This window comes from Vombatus ursinus, unplaced genomic scaffold, assembly GCF_900497805.2.
Source record: "Vombatus ursinus unplaced genomic scaffold, bare-nosed wombat genome assembly UNPS02014817.1, whole genome shotgun sequence".
Classification (NCBI taxonomy): domain Eukaryota; kingdom Metazoa; phylum Chordata; class Mammalia; order Diprotodontia; family Vombatidae; genus Vombatus; species Vombatus ursinus.
Window position 1 is genome coordinate 612,722 of NW_020954595.1, and position 13,973 is coordinate 626,694.

The 13,973-nt window shown below is 41.7% G+C and overlaps 1 protein-coding gene across 1 annotated transcript in view; it reads right to left on the bottom strand.

Annotated features, from left to right (window-relative positions):
- Window positions 1-13,973, bottom strand: part of SCN11A (sodium voltage-gated channel alpha subunit 11) — a 127,871-nt gene that overhangs the window by 69,246 nt on the left and 44,652 nt on the right. Inside the window, exons 10-15 of the mRNA XM_027835817.1 lie at window positions 12,523-12,720; window positions 10,409-10,576; window positions 7,534-7,660; window positions 7,068-7,306; window positions 4,591-4,770; window positions 903-1,262 (exon numbers count right to left, since the gene is read on the bottom strand). Of these exons, the coding sequence (XP_027691618.1) occupies window positions 903-1,262; window positions 4,591-4,770; window positions 7,068-7,306; window positions 7,534-7,660; window positions 10,409-10,576; window positions 12,523-12,720 (1,272 nt within the window). The remainder of the gene's footprint in view (window positions 1-902; window positions 1,263-4,590; window positions 4,771-7,067; window positions 7,307-7,533; window positions 7,661-10,408; window positions 10,577-12,522; window positions 12,721-13,973) is intronic.

The window sequence follows — 13,973 nt, forward strand, 5'->3', positions numbered from 1 at the left end:
CAGGCTTAGATAGAATTCTTTCTCTTCATCACTCACTAGAATCTCTCCTGAATTCTCCTTCATTTTATATAGGCCCTACAGGACACGACCAAAGTCCCTTAGTTAATCAAAGCGCTGTTCCTGGGGAGCATGATTCTTAATTACTCAAAGTTCTTCATACTTAGTCTAAACTGTACCATCAATTGCTTCTAAGCTGGTTAAGGAGAAAGGTTAGAAGGTAACTCTTTAACTCCTTTAAATGGAGTAGGGTGACAATGAATTTACTCAATTAACCTCAATCCTGTAGAAGCAAAGCACTCTATAATTTTAAAGTAATACACAAAAATGAGTTCTAATCCAAATAAGTTCTATTTTTGACTGTGTTGGGAGAAAACAATGAATGCTTTATTATTGAAAAAAGAAAGTAATGATTTTTTTAAAAAAAATTTCCAAGCAAAATGTAGCTGTAACTTTTGTACTGTTTATCTTACTATTAGAGAAACAACTTTGATAAGCAGCAACATGATATAGTATCATTGATACCCAGGTCGAAATACCAGCTCCCATACCTATTAGGTGTGTGAACACAATCAATTCCCTTAGCCGCCCAAAGCCTTAGCTTCCTCATCTGTAGTACTTACTTCACGGTACAGGCACAAGGATCAACTGTTTTACAAGCTATAAAGTCCCAATATATTTCAGTTATCACTTTTCCAATGTTGAAACATGATTGAAAAACAAATTCATTAGTAAAATTAATCAGATTTGTAGTATTTGGATTTGACTGGGAAGTCAACATTTTGGAGTTGAAATTAATTCCAACTTCTATATATTTATTCCACTAACTTAATATTCCAAAAAACCGTGAGTATGAGTTAGCCATTGCCCACTTGATAATAAGTAGAAAAACTGAACAAACTTACTACCAAGTTTCCTATCACCAAGATCATCAAGAAGACCAGAATGCACAGCACATGGTGAGACTCACGCATACACTCCCACATGTTGTCAATCCATTCACCGCAGAGAATGCGGAAAACAACCAAGAAAGAGTGGAAGAAGTCTCCCATATGCCAACGCCGTCGCTGCAATCGCGTGGAGTTAGGACGTGAAATAGTGCCATTGAAGGAAGTCCCGAAAAGCTGCATGCCAACAACTGAGAAGATGAAGACAATGATGGCCAGGACCAGAGTGAGGTTACCCAGGGCACCAACCGAGTGGCCAATAATCTTAATAAGAGTATTCAATGTTGGCCAGGATTTGGCTAACTTGAAAACTCTAAGCTGAAAATGAAATAGGAAAGCAAAAAAAAAAAAAATGCAAATAAAGAACAATAAATTCTGTGATTTGTATCATCGTAGCTGGAATTCATTAAGATACATGGCATAAAATGTACCTAAATCCACTTCCCTCCAAATTGCTAGCCCATTTCACCAGGCATATTTGTAGATAAATGAAAGGCATCATGGTGTAGGGTGCAGAGGATTGGACTCCGAATCAGGAAGACCTAAATTTGAACCCTCCCTTTATCACGAACTAGCTGTGGGACCCTGGGTAAGTTATTTAACTTCTTGGAGCCCCAGATTCCTCATGTTTAAAATGAGGATAATAGTAACACCTACCTCACAGGCTTGGTATGAGGGTCAAATGAGATCATGTATGAAAATGTAATCAGTGAGTCAATAAGCACGTAAGTGCTTACTATGTGCCAGGCACCATACTAAGTGCTAGGGACACGATGGACAAAAACACAATCCCTGCTATTGAGAAGTTCACATCCTATAGGAGGAAACAATATGTAAATACCTGGGGACACACGAAACACATACAGAGTAGATGAGGTAATCTCAGAGGGCAAAGCAGACTTAGCCCCGGAGAGTAAGACACACCTCCAGCAGAAGGTGACCACTGAGCTGAGTATTGGAAGAAATCAGAGAAACTAAGAAGCAGAAGTAAGGGGGCAGAGGGGACAGTCAGGGCAAAGGCATGGATATGAGAAATGAAACGCTATGTTCAAAGATGGGCAAGTAGGACCATCGCTGCTGGATTGCAGAGAGAGTGGATCTATAATATTGATGAAGACTGGAAAAGTAAGAGGGGGCCAATATCAAGGGCATTAAAAACCAAACAGAGGACTTTTTGTTTGAGCCTATTGGTAATAGGAGCTAATGAAGGTCATTGAGATCAAAGACGGGGAGTGTGACATAGTCATACCAATCTTTAGAAACATCTCCTTGACAGCTGACTGGAGGATGGATTAGAGTGGAGAGAGCCTTGAGGCTAGGAGGTTAATGAGAAAGCTATTGTGATCATCCGATGAAGGGACAGTAAGGACCAGAACGAGGGTGATGGTTCTGTAAGTGGAGAGAAGGGGGTGTATATGAAGGATGTTGTGAAGGCTCAAACAATAAAACTTGGCCACAGATTGGGTACATGGGGTGACTTCCAGGGAGGAATAAAGGAAGACACCCAATTTGAAGGCCTGGGGGCCTGGGAGGATATTGGTGCCCTTGATAATAATAAGGAAATTCTGAAGAGGGGAGGGTTTGGAGGGAAAGACAATGAGTTGTGTGTTGGAGAGGCCTATAGAATGTCCAATGTAAGATATCCAAGAGGCAATTGGAACGTACTTTACAAATCATAAAGCTATTCATGAGATTAAATAATGGATTTTCCCCAGTTTTATTTTTCCCAGTTTTATCCACCATAAATCTGTGAAGGTAATCTGATAGATTCTGGTGTTGATTGTCTACCTACTCCGTCTTTAGCCAGGACAGTTTGGATGATAACCACTTTGTGAGAAAGACTTGGTTGTGTTGCCTGGTGGTATGACCTCGGATTTTTCCTCCTGTGTGGCCCTTGATATTTTCGCTTGTTTATTTTTCCAACATATTCTATTGACTTTATACCTTTTTATGAAGTATTTAGTATTTTGACTGTTGAGATGTTAAATACTTAATTAAGTGGAGGCTGTAACAGTGGAGTTCTGAACATGCTGCCTGAGGAAGAAGAAATGGACTGAAGAGAAACAAGAAGAGAAAGCGACTGGACCAGAATGAGCCCATGGGCCAGAGAGGAGGTCAGGGCTAGAGACGACATGGAGGGAGCTAAAAAGGGGAAGGTACAAAATCATGAGGAACTAGCTTGGATTTGATTATTATTTTTTAAAAAGGTGAATGAGAATATATTAGTAGCCTTCAAGTCAACTTTACCATCTATAAAAAAAATTTAGGGGAATAAATCTATCCGTGCATAAAGGACACAGGCTCATAGATCTAGATTGAAAAGGTATTTTGGTGTCATATAGTCCAACTACATCATTTTACAGATGAAGAAACTGAGGCCCAAAGAGGTTAATAACAATATCTACCATTTATATAATGCCTTAAGATTTACAAAGCACTTAACAAATATTATCTCATTTGATCCTTACAACAACATTGTGAGAAAAATGCTATTATTATCCTCATTTTTATAGATGGGGAAACTGAGGCAGAAAGAGGTTAAACATTTCACCTAGTAAATGTTTGAGGTAAGATTGAACTCAGTTCTTTCTTACTCCAAGTGCAACACTTTTCCCACTCTGCCACCTAGCTTTATCTTTGCAAATTAAGTGACTTGCCAATGTCACCATGGCATCAAGTGGCAGGATTCAAACCCAGATCCTCTGACTCCAGAGTCAATTCTTGTTCCACCAAACCATGACCAGGGCACGGGAAGGATGGGCAGGTGATGTTCCAGAGCAGACCATATCTTTATAATCACACAAGTCATCAGCCCTGTGGGTAAGTGGAAGAGCCACGGCCCTGTATTCTGATGAAATTGGGCCCCAGATGGACTGTAGGGCCCACCCCAATCAATGTAGAAGTAAAATCTGGCCATGGAGTAGATCCACAGGGAGAGCAAGAGGGAAAAACTTGAGCATATGTGACCAAGAAGATGGTAGTTCCCTTGGCATCAATAAGGAAGTTCAGAAGAAGGGATGGTTTTAGGGGAAAGGTAATGAGTTTTATTTTGAATGTACTGAGTCAGAGGTATCTACTAGTCTGGTACGAAATGTCCAATAGGTCATTGGTGATGAGGGACTGAAGTTATGGCATGGGAGGTGGGGTGCTGAACTTGGGGCTCAGGAAGGCCTGGGATTAAATCCTTCCTCCAATACATAGTTGTGTGACCATGAGCAAATAACTTAGTATCCTTGAACCACAGCTTCCTTATCTGTAAAATAAGGATGATAGTATCTGCTATTGTGAAAATCAAATGAAATCAGATAGACAAAGCGCTGTGCAAATGCCAGCAATTAGTGTTATATTTCTCTTTTGTTTGCATATCATTAGAAAACTTCTATGTTTCTTATTGACAGTGTAATGCTTTATTATGGATGTGGGGGTCCATCTGAGGAGATGAGAGCCAGATTCTGATGTTCCCTGGGTAGAATTCTGGGTAGGGAAGCCATAGAGATGATTATTTGGAGAGAATCCCTCGAGTTTGAACCCAGTACATCTGTTCAAGGAGAAGGGTCTAATGACTTCTCTGATACATGGGTCACACTGATTTAGACTTTCAAATGACAGATTGATATTAATGCAACAAAATCAAATGGCGCCTTACCAGTCTTAAGGAACGTAATAGTGACAAATTTGATGAACCAGAATTTGAAATGATTATTTCCACAAGACTCAGAACAACAATGATGCTGTCAAAAATATTCCAGGGACGGAGAAAATAATAGTATGGATCCAGGGCAATGATTTTGAAGAACATTTCTGCAACAAAAATTCCAGTAAAAACCTACAGAAAGAGAGGAAAAGGAAAGGCGTGAGTGTAGCCTCTATTTTGAGAACCATAGAATGACCTGAGGAAATTGGAATCAGTGCACAGCTCAAGAAAACCAATGTTGATGCGAAACCCTCAAAGTCCAAAGACAGGAGTATTCTTCATTAAAGTAGATGGTCTGATGTACAAAATGCAATATAACTCTTGACTCAGTGGATAAAGTGCTGGGCCCAGAGTCAGGAAGACCTGAATTCAAATCTGGCCTCAGACACTTACTAGCTATGTGATTTTGTGTGTTTATTAACAAGTCTTCTAATTTTCTATAACATTCTCGCTATAAACATGCTTCTTACTACCAATCTTTTCCATGAAGATTCCTATCTTCTGTGTCCTTCCCTTAACCTTTGCTGACCACACTCTGTTATCTCAGACCACCAAGGTTGGAACTGGGTTCTTTCCACTTCCTGCCAACACTCTGTAAAAGAGTTATAGCTTTGAATTTTTTTTAAAATGTGCTTAAAACTGGAATATCTACAAGAAATTGAGAGGTTTCGCTCACCAAGATGGCCTCAGACTATGGGAAAGGTAGGGTGATACCAGGGGAAAACAGCAGGATAATCAGTACTGGCCTTCAGTTATTTTTTTCCTGCAAATTAATTTGTGGTGGTTTCTTTCCATTTTTCTATCCATCATTGCTGATTTTGCTGCATTTGGGGGCTTTTTTATTTGTTATTTGGTGTGGTATAGAGAAGAGTTGTGCCCCAGGGAGTACATCACCTTCCTCCAGCTCTGCAGTTTGTTTCTTGAACTGGTGTCCAATTTCGCATTTATACCCACTCCATTTCATTTTACTAGAGGTCACCTATCATTCTGCCCTATTGTGCTCTTTTCAGATCCTGACTGTCACCCAGGAAGTTCCAAATACCTCCCAGATTGGATTCTATATTACCATTCAAGTCATTAGTAAGACATTTGAACAGCACAGAAACAAAAAGAGAACTTGGCGTGGAGGGGGAGGCAAAGTGGTTAACAAGACATTGCTCCCCAAATAGGATGGACCCATTAATGACTATTATAGTCTGGGTTTTCAAAGAGTATGCCAGCAGAGCTAAGCTGGAAGGCTTTGGAGCACAGGCCCAGCCATGGGCTGTATATCAATTTTCTGAGGACAAACCTCTCCAAGCTCAGAGAACCTTATCAACAGAGAGTTAGTTACCAAATGATGTTTTTATTTTTATTTTCCAGAACAATTCACAAACACTGCTACGGTATAGAAAGATGGCGAAGTAGTACAATGGAGAGAATGTTGGAGTCAGGAAAATCAGAGTCAAATCCTGGTCCTGACATGTACTAGCTATGTGACCCTGGACCACACGTCTCTGTGGCTCAGTTTCCTCATGGAAATAATAATAGCACCCACTTCCAGGGTTATTGCGAAGATCAAATGAAATGAGACATGTAAAGTGCTTTGAAAACCTTAAAGCACTATAAAATGCTTGCTATTATTATTGTAATTGTCATTCTTATCTTTATTATTATCAGTGGAAAGAATCATGGGACCTGAGGCTATTGAAGTATATAAGGCAAACAAAATTGAGTCTGTTCTCCTAATCAGCTATAGCTTAGTACAAATAAATGTAGCTTGTCTTGGGGCATACTTTATGACTCCTTAGCCTTCCAGTATTAAATCTCCTTTACTATTTCTATTTCTTCTGGGGCCCTGACACCTAAAACTATTCCCAGCTACTGCAAACCTAGCTGTAGCTATCTGTTTGTTTATGGTTTACCCATAAAAAGGGACACCTTTCTAGTTTTCAGATGATATCTCCCAGTACTTCTAAGGCAATGTAGAAGAGTAGAATGACCAGAGGACTTTAATGTCACCTCTGCCACTTCCTAGTTGAGGAAAATTAAAATGATGCTGTATCATTTGAAAAACAATTCTGCTCTGTAATTGATCCTATTCCTCATTTTGTCAAACCCCATTTCTCAATTTAGCTCAAAATGTGGCTTCTCCCTGAGTCTTTGCCTTTGCTGAGGTGGCCAATGATCCACTTTATTAACAGCTATACTAATCATGGTTAATAAACAGGTAAGTTTTCTGGAAAGATAACATGCCTCAGTTTGCCTCAGTTTCGTTTTTCTCGACACACAGCCTTGTACACAATTCTGATCCTCAGTTTCCTCATCTATAAAATGAAGAACACAAATCTTACACTATTTGTGTCGCAGGGTCATTGTTACCAAAGTACTCTGTATACCTCAGCGTGCCAGATGACTAGAAGCCATAAAAAGACCATGTCCACACTCACATAATTTCCTACATTGAGCATTTTCTCAAAGTCTTTCCCCTTCTGATGGTGCTCCATTGCCATGAATGCAGTGTTGACGATGATGCAAATGGTGATAGCTAGGTCGGCAAAGGGATCTGTGATAATCAGCTCCACAATCCTTTTAACGCGTAGCCACAGGGGACAACACTCCCAAATGCAGTATTTGGAGACAAAGTTAGTCTGACAGGGAAGGCATTTCTGCTGTGACTTTTCATACTCTAAAAAGAGGGGAAAAACTATCAGTTAGATAACGGACAACAGAACTAAACAGAAGGTCAGGCTGGGGCACGTTTGGAACATGGTTCTGGGCTTTCAACACAATCTAAGAAATGGGGAGAGGAGGGAGGACCTGACAGAAACAGAGAGAAGATGAGTCAAAAGCATGGAGGATCTCCACTGTTGTTTGATGTGAAAGGGGACAGAAAGACACGGAAAAACCACTCACCCTGCATAGTGATGGTGACAATGCTGACTGCACTCAGGGCTCGTTGCCTCTGAAAGGTGTTGCCGTGGTCATCCCAGTAATCCACGGACAAGTTCTGGGACAGGCGCTTGGTTTGGTTCAATAACTGCTGCTGTATTACAATGACACAAAACTATGAGCTCGCTGAGAATAGCTCACGCCCAGTCATAATTGCACGCCTGATCTACAGGGACCTCCTGAGACACAGGCGCTCCCTATGTCCTGCGGATCAATCACGTTGTCAGGCAAATAGTCATCTGTGACAGTTTTGCCTTCATAGGTTTAATAAATTAGATAAGGGATTGGGTTTAGGCAGCTTGGTGTCTCACATATCTATTTCACTAAAAGGAGAGGAAGAGGAGGTAGGGAAAGAGGAAGAAGAGAGAGATAGAAGACACCCAGATGTCTAAGCCTATCTATCTATCTATCTATCTATCTATCTATCTATCTATCTATCTCTCTATCCACACATGTACACATATATAATGTGTGCATTATACATGTATGTATATGTATGCATATATGCACGTATATACATGGATCAGCTAGATAGCTCAGAGGATAGGGAACTGGCCCTAGAGTCAGGAAGACCTGAGTTCAAATACAGCCTCAGACACTCAAGAGCTTTGGGCAAGTCACTTAACCTCTGTTTTCCTTAATCCACTGGAGAGAGAAAGGCAAACCACTCTAGTATCTTTGCCAAGAAAACCCGTGGACAGTACGGTCCGTGGAGTCACAGAGATTTGGACGTGACTTAATGACTGAACAACAATATATATGTATGTGTGTATATATGTATATGTATGTGCATATATATGCATGTAGGTAGTTATATATACTTACTCACACATATATCTTTAATAGCTTAAAATACTTGGGACATTTTATATATGCTCCCCAAAACACTCAGCTACATAGGATGATTGATTCCCCTTGAAGATGGGGAATGACTGTACTTTTGTTATACTAATAATCTGTCCATGAGGGATGTCTCCTTTGTGATTCATTATAGAAAGGAAAAGTTATAATAATAACGTTTATGTAGCACTTTAATACTTGCAGAGCACTTGATATTCATTATCTCATTCAATCCTAATTATAACCTGGTGAAGTGGGTACTAAAGATAGGATCGTACCCATTTTAGAGATGAGGAAACTGAAGGTCAAAAGTCGTGACCTGGCCCACTTGACCAGATACGAAAGAAAGGGAATTTTCTATTAGACTTCTGGCCCTTTTTGAATGGCTTTTAAGTGATCCCTTGAGAATTTGAGAAATGCAGAGCCAACTGAAACAATGATTCAACTGCACAAAAAAAAATTCACCTTCCACAAAAGTGAAGGTACAGCACAAAGTGAAGACAGGGCCTCTCTCAACTCCTGTGGAATTCAGTTATGATCCAGATGCAAATAACCGATATATATATACACATATTTATATATGTGTGTGTGTGTGTGGATACACATATGTGTACATGCATGTGTATATGTGCATATATACATATATGTGTATGTGTATCTATATATATGTACAAGATAGTAAGTTCTGTTTTAGACATACTAGGTTTGAGAATGCCATTTGGATGCACCAACGTGGAAGTCCCAAAGATACCCTAAACTTGTGTATATGTAAATGTATGTGGATGTGGGTAGATATGTGTGTTGTGTATATATACAAATATGTATGTATGTATTATACATGTGCACATCTGTGTGTGTATATATAAATGTATAAATGGTATATGTGTGTTTAAATACAGATCCTCAGTCTCTCTACTGAGCTCCAGCCCCACTCTTCATTCATTCTTCACTCAGCTGCCAAAGTGATTTTCCTAAAGTGCAGGTCTGACCTGAGCAGGCTGAACAATGACCGTGTTCCCCCTCCCATCCTGGTTGCTGTTCAATTGTTTCAGTCGTGTCTGACTCTTCATGACCCAATTTGGAGTTGTCTTGGCAAAGATACTGCAGTAGTTTGCCATTTCCTTCTCTAGCTCATTTTACAGATGAAGAAACTGAGGCAAACAGGATGAAATGACTTGCCCAGGGTCACACAGCTAGTAAGTATCTGAGGCTAGATTTGAACTTAGGAAAATAAATCTTCCTGACCCAAGGCCCAGAGCCCTAGCCACTGCACCACTCGGCTGTCCCCTACTCCATTAACTCAATATACTCCAAGGGTTCCCTAGTGCTTCCAGGATCAAATCTAAAATCCTTTGGCTTTTAAAACCCTTCACAACCTGGCCTCTTCCTACCTTTCCCATCTTCTTATACTTCACTCCCTATACGTATTCTAAGACTGAGCTACACTGGTATTTTTGCTGGTCATTCCCATGCAGCTTTCCGTCTAGGAGCTCCATCACTTTGCTCTGGCTGTCCTTCATGCCTCAATTGTTCCTCTCCTCACTTCTGCCTCCTGGCATCTTTAGGCTCCTTCAAGATGCCGCTCAAGTCTCACCTTCTACATAAGACCGTTGTCTGTCCACCTTTCTCTGCACCCAGCTCTGCCCTGCTAGTGCTTTGCCTCTGTGGTTACCTTCCACTCACACTGCTTGTATCACTGTTACATAAATCACCATTTGTATGTTGTCTGTTCCCATTAGAATGGGAGTTCCTTGAGGGCAGAGACCATGTTTTTGCCTTCTCTGTATCCCCAGTGCTCAGCACAGTGCCTGGCACACAGCACTTAATAATTGCTTTTGGACTGACTGAATTCCTCCTCCTCCGACTCTGACAATATGCTTTGCGACCATCCTCCCCTTCCCCTTAATGAGAAATCCTCTGACTAACTGAGGCTCTCTCCCAGAGATGCCCTGGATTGCAGCTGGCCCAGTGTCCCCAGTTTCGTGGACTGTGGCCTTACCTTTGTTTGGACACCTTCATCAGGATCTGAGAGTGGAGCTTGATCTTGTCCAGAATTTCCAAGGAAAGATCTCCTTGTGTTACTGAACAGGCTTCTCCTTTGGCAAGAAATGGATGATGTTTCAAGGGAATTAAGTGAACTCCTGTCGATTCCCATAGCAACGAGAGTCTGAAAACATAAAGAATCCATCGATGGGTCACAACCCACTCTTTCCACCAACCCTACCAACCTAGCTGACTCCCAGTGATCTCACCTCCCTCTGAATTCTATGAGGAGCATGGACCTACCTGCGCCATCTTTCCCCTCTGTGAGCACCTGTCCTAATGTCACCTGGTAATGTGATTTATTGTCTGGTAATGTGATTTTCTTATAATCAAAGGAATCTGTGATCTCAATGAATTAGATGTTCTCTTCAATAATGCAGATCACAACCTAGCCATGCTTGTCCATTTTCTATGCCTAGTCTTTTGTTCATTAAGGGCATGAGTTAATTTTCTATACATTTTTATGTAAAATGTCCCTCATTGCAGTGTATAAAGGTAATTGCACATTCAGAGGCTATGCTGAGTGAGAATAAGCTCTTAAAGGCCCACCAAAAACTGGAAAGGTTTCAAGGACTGGGTCCATAGAACCTGATTATGCCAGCCAAGGTCCACCTTGGTCATTGAGGAGAGGCTCATTCCCAGGGGGTTGACCAACACATGAGCAACTCTTCAGGCCACAGCGACTGAAGGAAACATCTCCTAGAATGTTGATGCATTTGGATGTGCTTTAGCACAAATGAAACAAGGCACCCTTCGCATATCAAAGGGAGAGGTCCTGCAGCTCTCCCAGGCCCTGCCTTCAGCTAGGCAGGCCTCATGCCCCCTTAGTCAGCACAGTCATTGCACACAGTAGGCCCTGATGATTACAGAGAACTGAATTGGTGCCAGGAGCTTTGGGGAACACACCAAAAGACAAGATATGTTCCTGGCCCTAAAAGAGCACAAAATCATTGCAGAGAGATGTCCTAATGACATGAAATTTGTTTTTCAAAAAGGAATTGATTGCTGGAGCACCTTATATAATACCACCTGTATGGGCAAGAAGGGTACATACTCCCTCCAGCAACACAGCAGCAGCCCAAGAAGGGGTAGAGAGAGTGGCACCATGAGTTTTCTCCACCAAACCCCATCGCACAAGTCTCTCAAATACCAAGGAATCTGTGGTGGCCAATTTAAATCCAGGCTTTATAGCCATTGACTGCAAAGAAGCTATTGAGTCTCATTCTTCACCCCTCAGGAGAGAAGGCCAAGTCACACGACCCTCATACTGAAAGACAAAATTCCTCAGGACTTTGTTTCTTCCTTGGAGAAGGCAGAAATGTGCCCAGAGGTCACATCCCTGGTGGGCTCCCCAATTGCACGTGGGCCCTACCCTGCTCCCCAGCCATCTTCATCCATAGTGACATGAGAATATGGCGAGTTCCACTTTGCAATGACTTGCAAAGACTATTTTCACACAGGGTTTTAAAACTAATTTATTAAATCCCCTCACTTTCCTCTGAGGCAAGTAGCAGAGCTTTGGTTCTCCTCATTTTTCAGAAAAGAAATTCCAGCCCACTTCTTTCTCACATCTACCATTAGAATCCCAGAGCTCCCCTCAAAGCTTGGTTCTACCATTACCTCCTACAGGAAGCTTCTCCTGACTCTCTCAGCTAGTGTCACCCTCCACCTCCATGACTGTGGATTTTGAATACATTTTGTATTTCTTTGTATGTGGACCTGTTGTTGCCCTCAAAAGGATGTAAACTCTTCCAGGATGGGTAAGGGGTATTCTTTCTTTTTTGTTCTTGAATCCCCAATGCCTAGCACAGTGCCTGACCTACTTTCAGCACTAAATCCTTACTTATTGATTGATAATATACACAGAAATGATCTACAGAGTGATGAGAACTAGGTAGGCAATAGTAAAAGGAAGCATGTAAAGCACTCTCTTATCGTGGCCCTGATGCCTACCCACAATGCCCTGAACGCTGGTCTCTGGTGTCTCACTGGGATGAACACCTCCAAGACGTGGACAGCATTCTAGGGGTCTGCCTACGCCTTGTTCACCCACACCCCAGGGTTACCCACCTCCTGCTCCTGCTTTAGCAGCTGCAGAGCTTCTCTGAACATTTTCTCTTTTGCTTCCGTCTCAGCAGCCACATTTTTATTCTGCTCCTCGTATGACATGGTGACAACAGCCAAGGTCAGGTTAATCAGGTAGAAAGAACCCAAGAAGATGACAACCACAAAAAAGACCACAGCAAATGGCCCGACAGCTCGAAGGGTCTGCATGGAGCACAGGAAAGCAAAGTCTTTGAAGTGATCCTTAGAGGAGGTCAAGTCAATACAGCAACTCAAAAAGTGCCTGCTCTGGGCAGAGCACCGCTCTGGGTGCTAAGACTGGTTCTTGTCTTGGTGAGCATAGTGTCTATTGTCTATTGCTTTCACCTGCACATAATAATTAGTGCCAGCTAAATGACATCAAAATGCATCAGAGAGATAATAATAACAACAAAGATGATGATGACGATGATGAGAATCAACATTTACAGAGCACCTACTATGTGCTTATAACGATATTTAAAAAAAACAGAGAAAGGTCATTACTGACTGGAAGAATGAGGGAAGTCTTCATGCAAGAGGCAGTTGCTGACTAGGGGCTGAAAGAATAATCTATTTCAATAGCCGATGGGGAAGAAGAGGGGCATTCCAAGTACAGGTTGAAGGATACGCAAAGGCAATAAAACTTGAGGGCTCATATCACATGCCATAACAAGCAGTTTGGCCAGTGAGACTAGAAGCATATGGTACGTGCAGGGGAATGGTATGAAATCAGACTGGAAAGGTGAAGGGTCACCATGGCGGTGGGGGGGGGGGGTCCTGATTGCTAAGCAATGCGATTTAGACTTTATAGAGTCGGCAAGGGAGAGCCATTTAAAGATTCTGGACAAAGAAAGGGGTGAGCAAATGTGTGAATAAGGAAAATTCATCTAACAGCAATGTGATGGAGACCTAAAAACTCATACAAAGTTACTTATATAGGCTAGGCAGGTAGTAATGGGGGGCATATACCAGGGATACTCCTGGGGTAATGGGAATAGAGAAAAGTAGATGGATAAAAGCCATTCTGAAGGAAGAGCCATGGGGCTTATTAAGTGAATGTAGTGAGGGAAATGAAGGAGAGGAGAGTCAAAGTTAACACCAAAGTTTGGAACACAGGAAGATGGCTGAGTAATGGGTCCTCATGACAGAAACAGTGAAGTGAGAAGGAAGAAAAGCAGATTTAAGAGGGGAAAAAATAAGTTCATTTTGGAATAGGTTAGATAGAATGATCTAGTATGGGCATACAGGAGTCTTTGTAATTCTGACTTCCAAAAGGGCAGATGAAGGAGGAGTAAAAAAGGAGGCGAAGGAGGAGGAGGAGGAGGAATTGCGAAGGTCTCATTAGGAAGGCTTGGGAATTCTTCAGACCAGCCACTGAGAGTGGGAGGGCTCCAGCTGAAAGGAGGGCTAGATCAGAGGGGAAGGGCTCAGCGAAA